We start from the raw sequence: 17269 nt of genomic DNA on the forward strand, positions 1-17269 counted from the left end.
AGAATGTGAAAAAAACTACAGCATGCAGAGTTGAACACAAAATCCCTGATATTTGGAAAGGCACAGTGACATATTAACTGCATGAGCCCACCACAGTTGCTCATAATGAAAATAATGCAGAAAACAGTCCAAATGAATGAAGACAAATCACTTTGGATTGATAGAGGTGCCCTAGAATGTTGAACCCCAATATTTCTTTATTTTTTAAACATACCAGATACAAAGACTGTATTTAACTCTTTCAAGCTCACTCAGAAACCTACAGAACGTGTATCAGAAGACACAAATCTTTTCTCTTGAATCCAGAGCAAATTTGGAAGTTATCATTACTTAAGTCATCAATCTGAATTAAATTAGTTTAAATAATAATTCATAAAGAAACTGTCCTAGGAACAATACATCTACTATTCCCTTTGTTTTAAGGGTGTAGCAAGTGTTTTAGAAAACGCTTTGGATGTAGGAGAGGACCTACCTTTGTCAGAGGACTGATCATCTGTAGTTAGCATGAAAGGCAGAGTTGGAATGATATTAAAAGACAGACAAATAATTGAGCAAAATTAGAGAGAATGGAAAGGAAGGAGGTTCTGGTCTGATTGCTTAACAGGCAAAAAAAAACAATTTAAAAAAAGAACTAATTGAAGTAACATACCCTTGTCAACTGATTTTTGTGTGAATAATTCAGTGTCAGAGGCTTCAGAGCTGTAAACCAAAATCCCTCTAAAGTCTACTTAAGACCAGCTCTGTAATGCAAAGCCTCAAACACAGATTGTATTGGCAGCTCCAGTGATTTTTATCCTACTGAAAGCTACAGTTTGTTTTCATTCGAGTTTAGAGTAATTTTATGCACTTATGTAAGAATTCCAAGAAGTATCCATTGGGTTGCTTTTGCAGCTTTCAAATTTCGAACTACAGAAAAAATGTGAATTTTAAAGCATCTAAACAATATGTGAGGCTTCATGTTCTTGAAAGCAGGAAGGGAGGGACAGCCATGTTTTTTGAAAATAATAGGCACTAGCAACACTGGATAAAGCTCAAACCCAAATCCTCTCAAGTGGCAGCTTGTATCCATGCATATCAATTGTATACAAAATATTAATCAATGGTAAAATACACTCAAACCCATCATTATTGAAATAACAGAAATATGCTGAGAACTAAGTATCAAAACATTACTGAAAGAACAGAAGAGACTTACATAATGGTTTCTTCAGAGTTCTGGCATTCTGCAGAGTGCCAATTGTTCTTCTGTAAGTCAGTCGTCTGAATGGAAAATAAATGGATTTTAGATGTGTAAGCTCAGAATTATAGAGGATTTATAGCATGGTATACACGTAGCATTGAAAATAAAGAATAAAACAGGGCTTTTCCTTTAAAATCTAAAATGTCTCTGATTCAGCAATTTAAAGGGCTTTCTTTAAAACTATGAGCTTTCATATAGCAGAGCCAAGTTCTCTACTAGAAACCTCATGGAAATTGTGGAGGCCAGAATAGAATCAGACCTGTTTTAATTCTTAGACATCCCACCTCTGTAACACCTACAATTCAAAGAAGACACATCCAGTGATTTGCAGTAAGAATCACACAGTGAGACCATTGGCTTAAATCAGATTCCTTCTTAAATATAGGGCTTAAATATCAGACTTCTGTACTGTAAAGACAAGAACTGAGGGGTATTTTTGCTTGAGAAGATACACATATCTTGCTGTGAAAGCAGAGAAGCTTCAAGCTCTAGAAGGTATCCTAGTCCAAGCTAAATACTCCCTGAGGAGCCAGAAGAGAGATCAGGTACATTTTTTATTATTACTACATGCATGAATTCAAAATAGTTACAATAAATCAACATTTTCCTTTCTACTGTGGATGTACAAGGCTGTGAAATACAGTCTCTCCATAAGGCAAGAGGGTTAAGAGACTGATATTCCACATCTCATTTCATATGTTCATTTAGCAAGTGCTTCTGTTCTTAAGTCAATGGCAAACTATCCAAAGCAAACTAGGAAGTTTATTATATAATAAGAGAATAGAGCTTTTTAGTGCTTTTCTCTAAGCATCTGTATTCATCCTGGCATGACCCTGCCCTTCATTTTCTGTCAAAAAAAAAAGAAAAGGCATAAAAATCAATGAAAAAAAATAAATCTATAATCTTTGCTGACAAACCTTTCTTGGAACTGCTTTGAGGGGATCAAGCCTGCTCTGAGGTTGGTGTCTCCAACACGTTTGGCTTGCCACCACGTGGGATCATCTTGGCTCACAACTTCCAGGACGTGTCGCCTCTTAAAGGGCAGCCCGGCCTCCTGGCAAGGGATGGCTCTGTCTTCTTTGGGGTTATAGCAGAAAAGGGCCCTCATAAACACCTTTAAAAGAAAGTAACACATCATTTCTTCTTTGTCCTATTTCAAACTGCCTTTAAAAGGCTTTCCCCAGTGCTGACACTACAAATACACTTCATCTCTCCTTCAAGCACCCAGAAACATGGAAACGTAGCAAGCTGCAGCTGTATTATGACTTAACCACTCATGCAGAAAAATAAACTAACTTTCAAGCACATATGCAGTCATTATATATTGGCACTGTGGAACATGAGACTCAAAAGATCAAAGCCCCAAGAAACACAGACCACAGCCTACATCAAGTAGAAAATGCAATAGAGAAATGGAAAAAAAAAAAAAGGGGAGAAAACAATAAAAATGGATTTACTGTCAAGTTGCCCAATTATGAAGACTGTCCCTAAAATGTTCCTTTAATACATCAAAACCTACTATTCACCTTTGGATTTGTGTTATTTAACACATCACAGTGGAACCACTTTAAAAAGTGACCTGTGGGATCCAAGGAAAAAATGTGGCAACCAAGAGCAGGGAAGCAGAAAGAGGCTGACAGAGGAATCTTGTAAGGGACAGGCTGAACAGGGATTCCCTGTCAAGGAGATGATCAAGTGGATCAAGTGCTTCAGATAAAGCACTCTGAGATGTGTGTTGAAGTTTGCAGTGGGCTAATGGGGGTCACATGATGGATGCAGCTCTGTCAGTAGATGGGTCTATTTTGACTGAAGTGAGTGGCAAAATGCCCAGAGATCATGGACAGACTGCAGCTGTGATGGTAAGAGAAGACAAGCAGGAACTAGCAGTTTTAACTACATGAACAAAAAAAGAAAACACCAGATTTTAGAAATGCTATGAAAGAACATGTGCCAAGATGATGAAGAGGAGAAAACTCATCCAAGTAATTCTATTCAATACAAGAAACCACTCCACTGTCTTTGTAGTTCAATTCTGTGTCCGTGACACTTGTCACTGACACAGCAGGAACGTTGCATTTACAGAGATGCCAGAATGTATAAATATATATGTATAAATATGTGCTTCAGGATTTCAGTACCTTGCTGTCTTTTAGACGATCTTCTTCTTTGACGGCTGGAATTATTTTTAATGTGATTGACCCCTGAGACTGAGCCTGAGAAACAGAGAAATGATTTTTACTTTTGAAAGCAGGACAAGGATACAGTGCAGACTATTCAAGCTCCAGTTAAGGAGCTAGCAGCTGTCTCTTCTTCTCAGAACAGTAACAGGCCAAGCTAATCCACTATTTTAACTTTATTACAGAGACAATCCTGATGTTCCATGAATCTTCCACAGCAGTGTCTTACCCATGGAAACATCCACAGTAACTACTTGGCTAGAACATATTAAGATCTGCCTTAAAATTCCTTCACTTGCTTTTAGCAACTGTATTAATCTCTGGACTAGAGTTCACAGGGTGTTAAATACTTCTGTGGCTTTTAGTATGAGATTAACTTAAGTTTTTGCAGACTAAACATCAACAAAATAAACATCTACTTTCATTCTAGAAATCTTTGCTAGTAAAAGTCAACTATTAGTTATAGTAAATGAAAAAGCACTTCTAGATGCATCAGAAATCTAGAATATCTTTATCTGATCTATTTTAGATGCCTTATTTTGGATAAGATGAACTGTGTCCCAGAGAAGCCTGCTATTCTGCACAGATTAAAAAGGAAACACAGACAAACATTTATAGCTCTTCTACAAAAAATAAACCACAAAAAGGAAACTATTATACTGCAGGCATTAGTTTACATGGCACAGACAAAATAAGTAATCACACAGGACAGATGTGATCAGTATACACAGGACAGATGAACAGCATCCCAGGGTCCCCATAAATAAAATTTTACATGCTATTTCAAAATTATTTTGACATCCCCTACCGCTCCAAGTCAAAAGCAGACATTTAAATTAGGAACTGACACCAGATACTTCACTCTTCTAGTGTTGCCATTCTTCTCACTGTGTCCCTAATTCCACTCCACAACAAGACAAGGGGGAACCAAGCTACAGGAGGGAAGTCTGAGATAAAGAAACGTAAGAGCTGCGACACTTTCCACCAGGATTTGTGGGTATTCAGGTTAGAGGAGCTCAAAGCAAGAATTTGCTGCTGTTGGCAGGAATCTGCTGGTGAGGAACAGACACAGCTCTACTGGACACACAGCCAAGACCACCTTCAGCTTCCTAACATATTGTACTATGAATAAACTGCTTATCTTCTAGGAGTGTACTTATAATTTGCAATTTGCTTGTCATAAACAAAGCACTAAAGGGAAGTTCTTGACAGAGCAACATGTTAACTTTATATTTGTATCTTACTTGGTACCGATCCAGCTCGCAGAAGTTTCTGAAGTCAAAAGGAGAAGACTAATCCACTGGGAGAAGAAAAACTCTTAATGCAAAGACAAGCAGGGATTGCATCTTTTAGCTCTATATTTTAAACTCATGGTTAAATTTTATCATCTACTGTAATTACTAGATCACCCAACAGAAAAGATCTTGAAATGAAAATCAGTGCAGACCAAAATCTGACTTATTTCTTCCGGTCGTTTGTGAAGCACAGTAATACCATTGACTTCTCTTAGTTCATCTCCAACATGGACAAGACCTGAAAAGATGGTAAATAAATTAAAATAGGTCTACCACTCCTCTGATGTCCAGCCTAAGTCATTAGCATGTACCTTCTCTCCTCCCTCATCCAGCTTGATAGATTTAATACTATTGCCTTTGTTGGCAACGTGCCTCCAAGTCTCCTGCCCTTATTCCATGTGGCATTTTTTTTTCATGCAGCACAGTCTTAAAGGAGACCAGCATGCAGAAAAACAACATGTGGCAAGATGCTCTGGAAAACCACTGCCTCTATTTCGATCAGCATTAAGAATATGAAATTGGAATAGTAACATGAGGATGATCAAAATCTTGTAAAGTCAGGAAACACACTGCTGACTGTAAAGGCAGGAATGACACGACAGATCAACACTAGAAAGAATGCTAGACTCATTTTTTTTTAACAAGCCATGAAGAGACTCTACAAGTTTTAGGTTTGCTTATCCAGTTCAGGTTGTACTTGTCTGTGTTAACCAACTTATACTATGTTAACCAACATAAAAGAATTTCTCAGTAAAGCACACAGAAAACAACACATAAACCTGAATAAACCAAGATTAAAAGTAAAAAACATTCTTTTCCTTCTTCTAAAGCTCAAACCTACTTCTTCTATCTTTGTTTGCATTTTTTTCCTAGTGGCCATTTCAGAAAAAAAACAAGTATAATCAGATTAATAGATTACTGATGAAATACAGAAACGTTAAGTGCACGCTTAGGAAACTTCAGAAGTTTACAAATGCAATTTAAAAATCCCCTTCTCTTCAGAAATTTACCACTGATCATACCACTGCGATCAGCTGCACCACCTCTCATGATCCTTGCTACAACCACAGCTCCTGTGTGCTCATCTCTTCTGATGGTGGCTCCCTGAAATAAAACAAACCCCCCCCAAGCCAGGAAAATGTAAGAAATTTGCTTAGAATACGGCAAGCAGTGAAATAACACGTACACTACTTCATCTTTTAAACTGGAATTAATTTCTTCAATTGATTTTCTCTTTCTCCTTGACAGTTTTCACCCTTATTCAACTTTTGCCCACCCATTATGGGAAGGTTCACACACCTTCCTTGCTGTGGACTTTGCTGAGTGCTTACACTACCTACATCATTGTGGTCATCAAGTCACTCAAGTGTGCAAAACAGGATTTGTTACAACCAACTTTGTCTTCTAATCTTTATACAATACAGGCAGCACTTTTACATATAAAAGCAACAAAAGCCAAGTAATTAGATCTTTTTTTTTTTTCCTTCTCCAAGCTCTGCTGGCAATATAAAGCTTTAATCAGCTTTAGCAGGAATTAAGTCACTGCTCTCTTCTACTACTGTCATATACAAAAAGCATATTTATTCCCCAACACAATTGTTTTTTCTTAGGAAATCAATTCATCCATTTCCATTTGTACCTTGACAATATAATGTTCACATACAGGTATCAAAACATACTCTTACCATATGTCACTAACTTTAATGTAAATGAATATATTAAGTCACTGAATGTTAGCTACACCATGAAAACAATTAATACATCTAATAAGCATAATCACTTCAACATATAAAATTTCCTCAGAGACAGTGTTCCCTGTGTTAACTGGTATTATAAACCCATTTGCATCCCAATGCAAAATTGTGAAGGTGTATTTACCAAAGTTTTCTTTCTATGTTACTTTACTGGCTTCAGAACACTCCTAGTTTTTGCTGGTTATTTGACAGCATCTTCGAGTGTCCCCTCTATACTCACAAGAACACTTTTGCACTACAGAGTTTTATGACTAGGTGTGGGTTATCTAATATGTACCAAGGGTTCTTTATTTTTCACTAGCCGAACAATTTTCACTGATTCTTCATCAAAATCATCATCAAAGTTATCAGGTAGAGGTGGAAGGACTGGATCAAAGTTCTTCTGTGCTACAGTGTCATGTACTACAAGCATTGCCTGCATAAAGGAAATAAAAAATATTTTATTTATTTATTTTACAATATTTGTAATATTGTAGCAATATTACAGCTCCCAGTTCTCACGTTTCCAATATTACAGCAAACTTAAATCTCCCCCTTTCTACCCTCACCACAAAACCTCCAAAAAAGATTCAACAATTACATTAGCCATCATGTAAACTATATACTGGTATATGTTGATATTTATAATAAATCCAGGCAACAACAAAGCTCAGCCTAAAAAAACCTGAGTGGACTATGAGAAGCAAAAAGATTTCCTTTTCTATTCTGCTCCCTCAGAAAATATTAAGGAGGGGACAGAGGAAGACAGCCTGATGCACTATGCAGGAAAGGCTGATTCTGTGTCTTCTCAATTCCCTTTGCATCCCACAATCTGTGCAGGAAATCATAGTGGAACAGAACTACAGTTTGCAAGAGGTTTTTCCTTTCTCTTAGGGACACTTCAATAAAGCTTTTCTGCTACAAAATGTTCCATTGCAATTGTGCAAAGGGATTTTGTTAAAGTCCCCAGTGTGTTTTTTTACCCTGAGATGAGGTGTTGACAGCAGCTGAAGCAGCTCTTTTTCTTCGTTATTCACTGGTGCAGTCTGCAACTCCTCTATTACCTTTAAAATAAAAATTTACAACCCCAAAATTAAAGGAGTCCACCAAGGTGGAAGATCCAATTGCAAAACTCTGGTATATTAGAAAAGCAGGCTTAAATAACAGGAAAAGTAGGAGACAGGAATTTTGACTTACATCTTCAACTAATCCTGCTGCACTGTGTAAAACAGGAGTTGGACTCTGTCTTTCATAATGACGGAGCTTTTCATGAATCTGAAAAAGATTATTCAGAGATATTTCTACAGAAAGATTCAAAACTTTCTAAATATACCTACACTAGAATATTTTTCTATTTAAGGAATACAATTTTTCTGAGATGTGTCAGGAAAATAATCTCTCTTGGGGTTCCTTTTTTTGTTTAGGAGTCTTCTAGTTTTCTTTTTACTCGTGATAGTTTCAGACAGCCAGAAAATCTGTTAAGACTTTAGCAGTGTAAGGAAAAAAAATGCAGCCATCTCAGACTACTTTTTAGTTACAGGGCACTGTATCTTCATTTTAGCAATCAGAGCAAAGATGTTTTTTCCTGAACAAAATATGTTAATTCTCAAATGTTCTTAATGTTTGTGCTTAAACACACATACTTTGGGTTGGTATGGAATTCTTTAAAAAAAGCAGCTTTGGCAAAGTAAATGGTTGATAAATCAAGAGAATAAGTTGATAAATACAGAGAACAAGTAAACTGTAAGGAAAATGTACATACTTAAATGAACTTTTACCTTCATTAGGTAGCTGAGACTCCTTTCACTGAAGACATCCCTAAGGAATCCCATTTCCTCTTTATGATTTGAGTCAGGTCTTAGCTGAGATGTCAAAAGGGCCAAAGTTTCATGCAATCCTAAATTCAGATTCAGGACAGAACAAAAACATTGTACACAGCATTTCTCATGGGACCTCCTACTGCAGACCCAACAGCTACTACACTTACTTGGTACCATGTTGGTGATCAAGTTTGCAGAGACTTGTGTTTATCTACCACTCATTTTGCAATGCTCCCTTCATAAGTGGCAAACACAGCTTAAGATATAACAATTATCATAATAAGGCTAAACCCACCAAAGCAATATATATTTTTTAAAAAACATTACCTTTTAAGTTTCCCCTTCATGTTAATTACTCTGTGGTCTAGAACAACTTGCCAATTTGAACTAATTTCCTGTGTGAAACACATACACTAAGATTTCAGTCACATGAAACATGCAGATTATTTACCTGAGTCTTCAGAAAGCACTGGCATGGCTTTGTTCTTAATCTCAGAGACAAATGTTCAGCTTAAATCCACACGAGTGTTTCTTCTTTCTGGACTGTGATTCAGAGGCAGTCCTGAAATGAGCAAACACAGCATCTAAGCTCAAGCATGTGAGAAAAATGGCAAACATGTAAAAATAGTGAATTCCTAGTACATCTTTCCCTCAGGTGCTCAGTTTAACCTAAATCAAGCAGAGTTCTGCACTTATTCTTCTGTACAAGTAAAACAATGAAAAATACCAGGTTATATAATAACCATATTGTATCTCAGACAAGGCTGATGCTCAAGAGAGCATCTCTCTAGAGAGGTAGCTTATATAATAACCATATTGTATCTCAGACAAGGCTGAGCATCTCTCTAGAGAGGTAGTTTCCACTGGTCTAAGTAACTGTCTGAAAAGACAGAAGAGAATGGATGTTTAAAAGCATTGATAAACATCAGATGCAGAAATAGAGAGCACTCAGGAAGATGCCACAGGACAAGATGATCCGTGGCTTCCTAAAAGCACATCTCAAAGGAATGTACATCCCCCTGGAATTCTGATGAACACCATACTACAGTTCCATTAAAGCTAATAATAAGACTGTCACTCTATCAACCTTGGTCACAGCTACTAAGAATGTTTCAACAAGTAAGGCTACTTCTCCATTGCTCAGAAATTGCTTTAGATGCTTCTAGTGCAGATTTCTCTTGTCACTGAGAGCAAATGACTCCAGAGCAATTGTTTTTAAAAAAGGCAAAATTGAATTTACGCTTATAATTACCAGTCCAAGACAAAACACTGTATTCCAAGGCACTTAAAAGCTTTTTCATGCTTACAAAAATTCATCAGACAGATATTTGCATTAAAAAACCTGCCATAGCAGCACACATAAAGCATTACAAAGGAATGTGTGATACTCCAACTCTTTGATAAATGCAATAAAGGATGCTCCTTGTGTTTCTATTTGCAGACAAATCTCTGATATTTTGATTGCAAGTTTGATGGTTTTACAATTCAACATTTTTTTAAATAGCTTCCTGAAAACACCATAGTATTGCATGGCAAATTAGCACATTCCTAGTCAGAATTTTCTAGATTCCCGAGTTACTCTACAACATAATGAAATGTTAAGCTCAACAGTCACCTCTGTTTTGCACCCCGTATTTTCTATCACTATAATTAATCAGTCCACCTGGGTATCAAAACCTAAGTGAGTTTTTCAAGTAAATGAACTGAGTGTTGAAATCTCACTCTGACGCTCTACATGGGGTCAAAGTGGGGGATTAAACAGAAGCATAATGTGATTTGGCATATCCCCATTACCTTGGAAAATAAACCTATTGTGGTTCACAGCTTAATACAACATAAAGCTTCTATAATCCAGATTAACATCATCCAAAGCAGTAGATCCCATTTCAGAAAGCAGTTTAACATCTTTCCGGGAGAAGATCACCCTGGCGATAAGGTCAGACAACACACCTGTAGGGAACAGGGCCCGAGTACCGATGGCCATTACACAGGAGTTCTCCTCGCATCCGAATTCGAGTGAGACAAGCCTTTCGCTGGGTACTGCATCTACTATAGCACTAAAAGAGCGACTACTCCCACGGCTGACCGAGGCAGGGAGAGAACGGCACAGCGTTCCCTGCTGGGCACCGCGGGGCCGGGCTCTTCCTCCGCGGCCGCACCTCGGGGGCACAGCCCGTGATGGGCGCTCCGGGGGCCCGGCGGGGACACCCGCGGGGAGAGCGCGGCGAGGCCGGACCGGCACCCTGGGCATGGCTGTCCCGCCCCGGAGAGCGCTGTACGAGCTCCACCGAGCCCGGGCACCGCTGACTGCGCGGCGGCCGGGCTTGTGCGGCCGGACCCCCTTCACGGCTCAACCGAGCGCGGGGCGAAGTTACGTCCCGGACCGGACTTCCCGCACATCAGCAGCCACACGTTCCCTTCCCGACCCGCTTCCCAGCCGTGAGGCCGCGCTTGGCGAGCACCCCCCGGCCGCACCTGCCTGGGGCCCCCGCCAGGCACGGCCCCGAGTCACCGGGCTCGGCCCGAGCCCGCCGGGCGAACCCAGCGGTGCCGCGGGCTCCAGTCACACCGGGGCCCGCACCCGCCGGGAGCCCGGCCCGGTCCCGCCCGGCTGAACAAAGGGGCCGCCTATGCCCGCGCTGCCACCGCAGCCCCGGGAGCAGCGCTGCCGCCGGGCCGCCCTTACCTGCGGGTGCGGGCCTGTGCGGGGCTGGAGGCTGCTCCGGAGGCCTCGGAGCGGCTCCCGACACTCGCGTCCCCGTATCCCGGTGCGCACCTCGCTCATGCGCCCTCGGAGCCGTTCTACGCACCGCCTCCCTCCCTCCCGCCCCCAACCTGCCCGCGGCCGGGAGGGCGGCCGGGCTGCGGTCGGAGGTGCGTGTTGCCCGCCGCATCTTCCTCTGGGCCCCGCCGCCCTGACCGCCGGAGCTCACGGGGCTCGGCCGGCCGCCCTCGCCGTTGTGCCCTCCCCGGTGCTCGGCGCGCCCCGGCCCGGCCCGGCTCACCCCGCCAGCGTGTGCCCCGTCAGGCCGCGGCTGCTCCGCATCTTCCCCCGGTGCTGCCGGCGAGCGGGCAGCGCTGGCGGCTCCCGACCCGCGCTCCGCCGGCATCCGGGTGCTCCCCGTGCCCCGGGGAGCGGCGCCGCGCTCGGCGGCGGCTGCTGCTCGCAGGCGGCGGGGTCCGGCCGCCCCTCCCGCCCCTCCCGCCCCGCCGCGTTCTCGCCGCGCCCGCGGAGCTCCCCGGCGGCCCGCAGCATGTCGGCCGTGCGCAGGAAGTTCGGGGACGAGTACCAGGCCGTGGGCCCCGCTCGCTGCAGCGCCCGCAGGGAGCGGCAGCGCTTCGTGGACAAGAACGGGCGCTGCAACGTGCAGCACGGGAACCTGGGCGGCGAGAGCAGCCGCTACCTCTCCGACCTCTTCACCACGCTGGTGGACCTCAAGTGGCGCTGGAACCTGCTCATTTTCCTGCTGACCTACACGGTGGCCTGGCTGGTCATGGCCTCGATGTGGTGGGGCATCGCCTACCTGCGGGGTGACCTGCACCAGGCGCACGATGACACCTACAGCCCGTGCGTGGCCAACGTGTACAACTTCCCCTCCGCCTTCCTCTTCTTCATAGAGACCGAGGCCACCATCGGTTACGGGCACCGCTACATCACCGAGCGCTGCCCCGAAGGCATCGTGCTTTTCCTCTTCCAGTCGCTGCTGGGCTCCGTGGTCGACGCGTTCCTCATCGGCTGCATGTTCATCAAGATGTCCCAGCCCAAGAAGCGAGCCGAGACGCTCATGTTCAGCCGTGCCGCGGTCATCTCTCAGCGGGACGGGAGGCTCTGCCTCATGTTTCGCGTCGGCAACCTCCGCAACAGCCACATGGTGTCTGCCCAGATCCGCTGCAAGCTGATCAAGGTGAGGCCTGGCACGGCAGCGGGTGGCACGGGGCACCCGGGTTGCGGTGAGCAGGGTATGAGCCAAGTGCAAGGTTGTGTCCCTAGTGCAGATAGTGTGGGGCTTCCCCTGTGCAGCCCCTTCTGCTGCTCTGGTGGGCTCTGCCCTGCCCCAGGGAGAGCTGCCCTGTCCCTCGGTGCGTGGGTGAGAGGGGCAGTGTGAAGGGCTATGGAAGAAGTTGCAGTGGCTGGGCACAGGAGGAGCCATGGAAGAGCCAAGCTGGCATAGGGATAAACAGCCTCATCAGAGACCTCCCAGGGGCATTCCGGTGGATCGTGAGGCTGGCAGGAAGGATGGATGTGTCAGGATGCAGGATAGCTGCAGGAAGGGTACTAAGGCGTGCTGCTTAGCAGGTGGTGGCTGGAAAGAAAGAATTAGTTAAGGACAAATATCAGCCTTGACCCCCTCTTCCCCTTGGAAGATCTTGAACTTGCAGAGCTTTATCCCAATGTTCCAGCTAGTGACCTCCTCGCATTTCAGAGGGATTGTACAGGTGCTTTAGTGGAAAGACCCTTTGATTGTCACCAGTACCTGTTTAATAATCACTGACGACGGTTAGCATAATTCAGAACACAAGAAAACTGAAATTCAAAGATCATAACAAAGCAAATAAATTATAAGGAGAGAGTGGAATTTGGCAGGCACGAAGGTCTGGAAGATAAATCAGCTGGAGCTGAATGGAAGAAAAACACTGTATAGCATTGCTGAGATGAAGCAACACAGCAGCTCACAGCAGCTGTGTCTTGTCATGGGAGCACACCTGGGGAGGACTGTCAGAAGTGGGATCCCAATGATGACATTAATTTCAGAATGTCTTATCTGAGTGTTATAAATGTTCATACTCTATCTGGTAATCCACTGTCCTTTTGAATAATCTGCAGAAATAAGCATGAAGCAGTAGGTGATGGGGCAATGGTAAATGTGAAGGGCTGTTTTCCTTCTGTTCTGGGCAGAACACTTGACTGAGATGTTAATTTTTCTTGGTGCAGAATACCATTTAAAATGGAGAATCTACTAAGATTCAAAAAAATGTTGGGTATATATGGGAACAAGCTGTCAGGAGTTACACTGGAGCAATTTTTGTAGGAATTGGAAAGCCAGCTAAACCATGTTTTTTGTTGCTCTCTAACTATTCAAAATTAGCAGAAAGCCTCCTCTCAAGCTGAAATGCAAGTCAAAATAGAATAAAAGCAGTGTCATAGTTTTGTTTTTACAGTGATGGTAACTCATTATAAATTCTTTTTGAAATAAGACACTGAATATACAAGGTGTGCTTTCTGCTGACAATCTATTGCTCCAGAAAACTCAGGGACATTGATGGATCTGCTTGACCAATTTGTCTTAGGATAGCCAGCTTAGGATGGGCTAGACAATCAGTGAGCAATTCTTGATTTTTTTTTTTTGTATGATTGTCATGCCCATGACTTGTCTTAAAAGCTTAAAAGCTGCTTTGCAACCATAAGCTATGAACAGTGGAAAAATTAAAAGTGAATGTGCACTGGCTGCCCCCTCAGTCCTCACTGCAAGGCGTGGTATTAGTTCCTGTGGCTTTCTGCAAATCCTCCTCGTTTTGTGAAAGTGCCTGTTGAACTGGACACATCATTCTGGCACTCAATAGTGGCTGGTCAAGTGTCTTGTCACAGTTTTGTCCTTGAGATAGATCTTTTTAGTAGTGATTGTAGCATTTTGGTTGGACCAATGGAGCTCTTTACCCTTTGTAAAGGAAGAACACCAACCTAAGTCTGTCTGAATGGCATTTACTGACAGTGTGATATGTGCCCCGAGATATTCAGGAGATTACAGTGGTGTCACCACTGTCACCACACTGTGCTGGCTTTTCTTTGTGTCCAGGGATGTGCAGCAGCACAGTGTAGTGATGTCGTGCAAAAGTCTGGGGCTCTTTTTAGGCTGGGTCGTGGTGAGTTTGGAGAACAGTTACAAAACTAATTGTACGTGTTTCAGCAAAAACTTTTCCAGAAACCTGAGTCTTTCTAATTTACATTTAGTACCGTAGAAGCAGGAAAAAGCAAAATCCTGGGGTGAGAAACAGTAAAAAGCTGCTTGAACTAGCTGCTGAAAACGCTGCAGTTTCAGATCCTGGTCTTTTCAGTGTCACAGTGAGCTGTATTTTTCTGCCTGTTGATTTCTGGACCTTACTCATGTGCCTCAGGCAGTATGGTGATCAGTATTGATTTTTTAAAACTTAATTATGCTACCTATTTTTACCTTCTCTTGATGGGATTCCAGATGTGATTGATAAACAGTGTTGGAGTGTAGAGTGCTCTGTGTAGTGTTTCAGATGGTGGTGTAGGATGTTTTGATTCAGAAAGCTGAGGAATGTAAAATCATCACAGCCTGTTTTCAACATGTGCTAACAATAGTATTAAAAATACTTCTTGCAAGCTGATAGTCTGAGTGTGGAGCTGAAGCCCAGACAGGTGAGATGATTCCTCTCAAATACCAGTACTGAAAATACTGTAGCACTGTTTAGCAAATGACCACGTACCATTTTAGCATTTTCCAGATTCCTGAGTTTCTCTACAATATACTACAATATTAAGCTCGATGGTGCTGCATCTTTTGCATCCCACTCTTTTTATACTCCAATGCTTAATGAGTCCACCTGGGTATCAAAACATAATTATGTGAGTTCTCTAAGGAGTGACGTGACAGAGGGTTAATAAGAATAAAACTGCATCATGTCCAGTTAAAGGAGAATGTGCATAAACAACAGGGTTTAGAAAAGCAATAAGAATGAATACAGGATAGGAGTGAAGATTTGAAGGACATAAGGTGTTTGTTCACTAAAACAAAGTGATGATGCAGTGGAAATGTGCCTGGTAATAAAAAACAAAACAAAGATACAGTGGCAGAAAGCTAAAGACACAAGAGTTTTGTTTTTTTTTTTTTTTTTAGGTATGAAGCACTTAACCTTTGGAGAAATTCATCTAAACCTTTAGATTCTTTACCTCTTTACATTTAGAATGCAAGCTGGGGCATTTCTGAGTGATTGTGCCCTTGTTCAAGCATGTATTGATCTGAGAAATTTGCTTGGCTTTGTGTTATATGAGTCAAAATAAAGAATCACAAGTGTTCCTTCCAGACTTTTTGCTGACAGTTTATAGTCCTCTGCCTTGTTTTGTGATCCTTTGAGTAAAGCTATATATGTGCAGCAAAGGTCACTGGCTGGGAGCCTGACATATTGGGGCTATTAAGCTATCTTCATTCAGGTTAATTTCTTTTTTATTTAACAAAGTTTCTTTTAAAAATTCTCCCTGGCCTGCATAAATCAATCCTGTGTGTAAGATACTGAATACCTCAAACACAACCTTTTGCTTTCTCCCAGATCTGTTACCTCTAATCATCCTTGCTGGATTTGTTTGCTTTTGAATGGATTTGATCGAAGACTCTTCCACAAAGAAAAATGGTTTGTAGATCAAACAAAGTTCTTAAGTCAGTCAGGCAGCAATTTTTGTGCAAAGATGCACATTTTTGTCTAGGTAGCTGTATTTGATAAAACTTTGGGACAGTCTGAGGTTTAGATGTTGGTTCTTGCAGCTCATGTTGAGCCTTGTTACCGTGGAGCAAAGATCACACACAGCCAACGAATTTGTGCACCCACGGAAGGAGCAGTAGCCAGGCAACAAAGCAGGGGCGTAGTTCTGCAGCTTGGTTGTGCAGATTGTCTCAGGAAAAGAGAAAAGACGTTTTTGCAATAGTTTGATTACACCTTTGCCCATAACAGAGACCGTCACGACCGGTATGTGGTGGTGGCTTTGATCGTTTTTATTTCATAGCATTGTCCTTTATGTTTCAAATCACAACTAATTTGTGAGAATGCTTTTATGAGAAACCAGCTGATATTTTCTCTGTCTTCATCAGAAACTGGCTCTTGTCCTCTTGTGTAAGGGAGAACTTGGTTATTTAGATAGGAAATTATTTTTTCCTTAGCAGAAGAACAAACACGTAGCACATAAATGAAATCGTGCGTTGTATTTAATGTTCTGGCAGCTTCCTAACTGGTTATGTAATCATCAGTAAATACCAGGCAGTTATAACATCAGCATTTTTAAAATACATATGAAGTGGAAGGACAATATGAAGATACACTAGTTGCTTAGGGAGTGTTTTTAAAGACTAGTAAAACAATACTAATGGGATCTAAGTTGATGGCAGAACTGCTACCTTTGACTTGCTCTCAAGAAACAGTGTTTCCAAGCAGTGATACCAATAAATTTGTCAATATGAATGCAACACAATTAAAATTATTTAGTAAATACAGAATAGTCTACCATTTATAATCAGTACTCGTCTTCTTAAAGTGTTAAGTGCTTTTGAATCAAATAATAAGCAGAAAGGATTTTAAAGAGGTTTTGTATTGGCTGTGCAAAGCTTCTAATTTTAATGGGCAATTTCCACCAGAGACCTTCAGAGACTGAGCTGAGGAGCTGCCTGGCCAACTGATGGAATTTTTAGTTATACTTTGAACACCAGGAAAATTTGAGTGGAGAGAAGCTATCATATCAGTATTTTCATTGGACCCATGAAATGATGGGAAGAAAAATTAGGCACTTAATAATATTATAAATTCATTATTAAGGTCAACTTAGAGTAGGTGGTACATTCAAATTAGCAAGGGATGATAGCAGCATCAGCATCAATTCAGATGGTTTTGTGGAAACATCACTTACCAGACATACTGTACCATTGCTATGATGTTTACCTTTGAGTTAATACATCATTCTGTCTGCCAAACAAAAGTTAGTAACATACAAAAATAATAAAACATGAATTCAAGCAAGAGATTAAAATGTGCTCAGCTTGCAGATTTTCCTCTTGATGACAGGAACTTTTGCAGCAGGATATTCCTGTTGAACATCCGTTGCAAGGCAGATTATTGTTGAAGTATATACATATATATATAACTCAAAGTTTGTAGGTGGTGATGAATTCTAGGGCACAATAAGAAAAGTCAAAATTGGTCTTACATAGCAGCCTCGTAGTATTTAGCATGACTTATATTCCATTATGAAGACCCCAGAGCTAATATATGTAGATGA

At 41.9% G+C, this 17269-nt stretch overlaps 2 protein-coding genes across 4 annotated transcripts in view; one reads left to right on the forward strand and one right to left on the reverse strand.

Annotated features, from left to right (window-relative positions):
- MPP3 (membrane palmitoylated protein 3) overlaps positions 1–11063 on the reverse strand; it is a 17155-nt gene extending 6092 nt beyond the window's left edge. The window contains exons 1-12 of the mRNA XM_027702272.1: positions 10952–11063; positions 8717–8827; positions 8224–8342; positions 7643–7720; positions 7429–7509; positions 6744–6881; positions 5735–5816; positions 4865–4950; positions 3379–3453; positions 2158–2354; positions 1196–1260; positions 473–493 (exon numbers count right to left, since the gene is read on the reverse strand). Coding sequence (XP_027558073.1) covers positions 473–493; positions 1196–1260; positions 2158–2354; positions 3379–3453; positions 4865–4950; positions 5735–5816; positions 6744–6881; positions 7429–7509; positions 7643–7720; positions 8224–8342; positions 8717–8741 — 967 coding nt within the window. The 5' untranslated portion in view covers positions 8742–8827; positions 10952–11063. The remainder of the gene's footprint in view (positions 1–472; positions 494–1195; positions 1261–2157; positions 2355–3378; positions 3454–4864; positions 4951–5734; positions 5817–6743; positions 6882–7428; positions 7510–7642; positions 7721–8223; positions 8343–8716; positions 8828–10951) is intronic.
- LOC113976762 (G protein-activated inward rectifier potassium channel 1-like) overlaps positions 11036–17269 on the forward strand; it is a 14918-nt gene continuing 8684 nt past the window's right edge. For 2 of the 3 annotated variants that reach the window (XR_003537162.1, XM_027702265.1), the window contains exon 1: positions 11036–12170. Coding sequence is in view for 1 of the 3 variants with exons in the window: in XM_027702265.1 (XP_027558066.1) it covers positions 11049–12170 (1122 nt within the window). In the remaining 2 variants the exon portion in view is untranslated. Of the gene's footprint in view, positions 12171–15555; positions 15637–17269 lie in introns of all 3 variants that reach the window. The other variant, XR_003537163.1, reaches the window with a different exon arrangement.

Source organism: Neopelma chrysocephalum, unplaced genomic scaffold (genome assembly GCF_003984885.1).
Source record: "Neopelma chrysocephalum unplaced genomic scaffold, ASM398488v2 Primary Assembly neopelma1_182, whole genome shotgun sequence".
Lineage (NCBI taxonomy): Eukaryota > Metazoa > Chordata > Aves > Passeriformes > Pipridae > Neopelma > Neopelma chrysocephalum.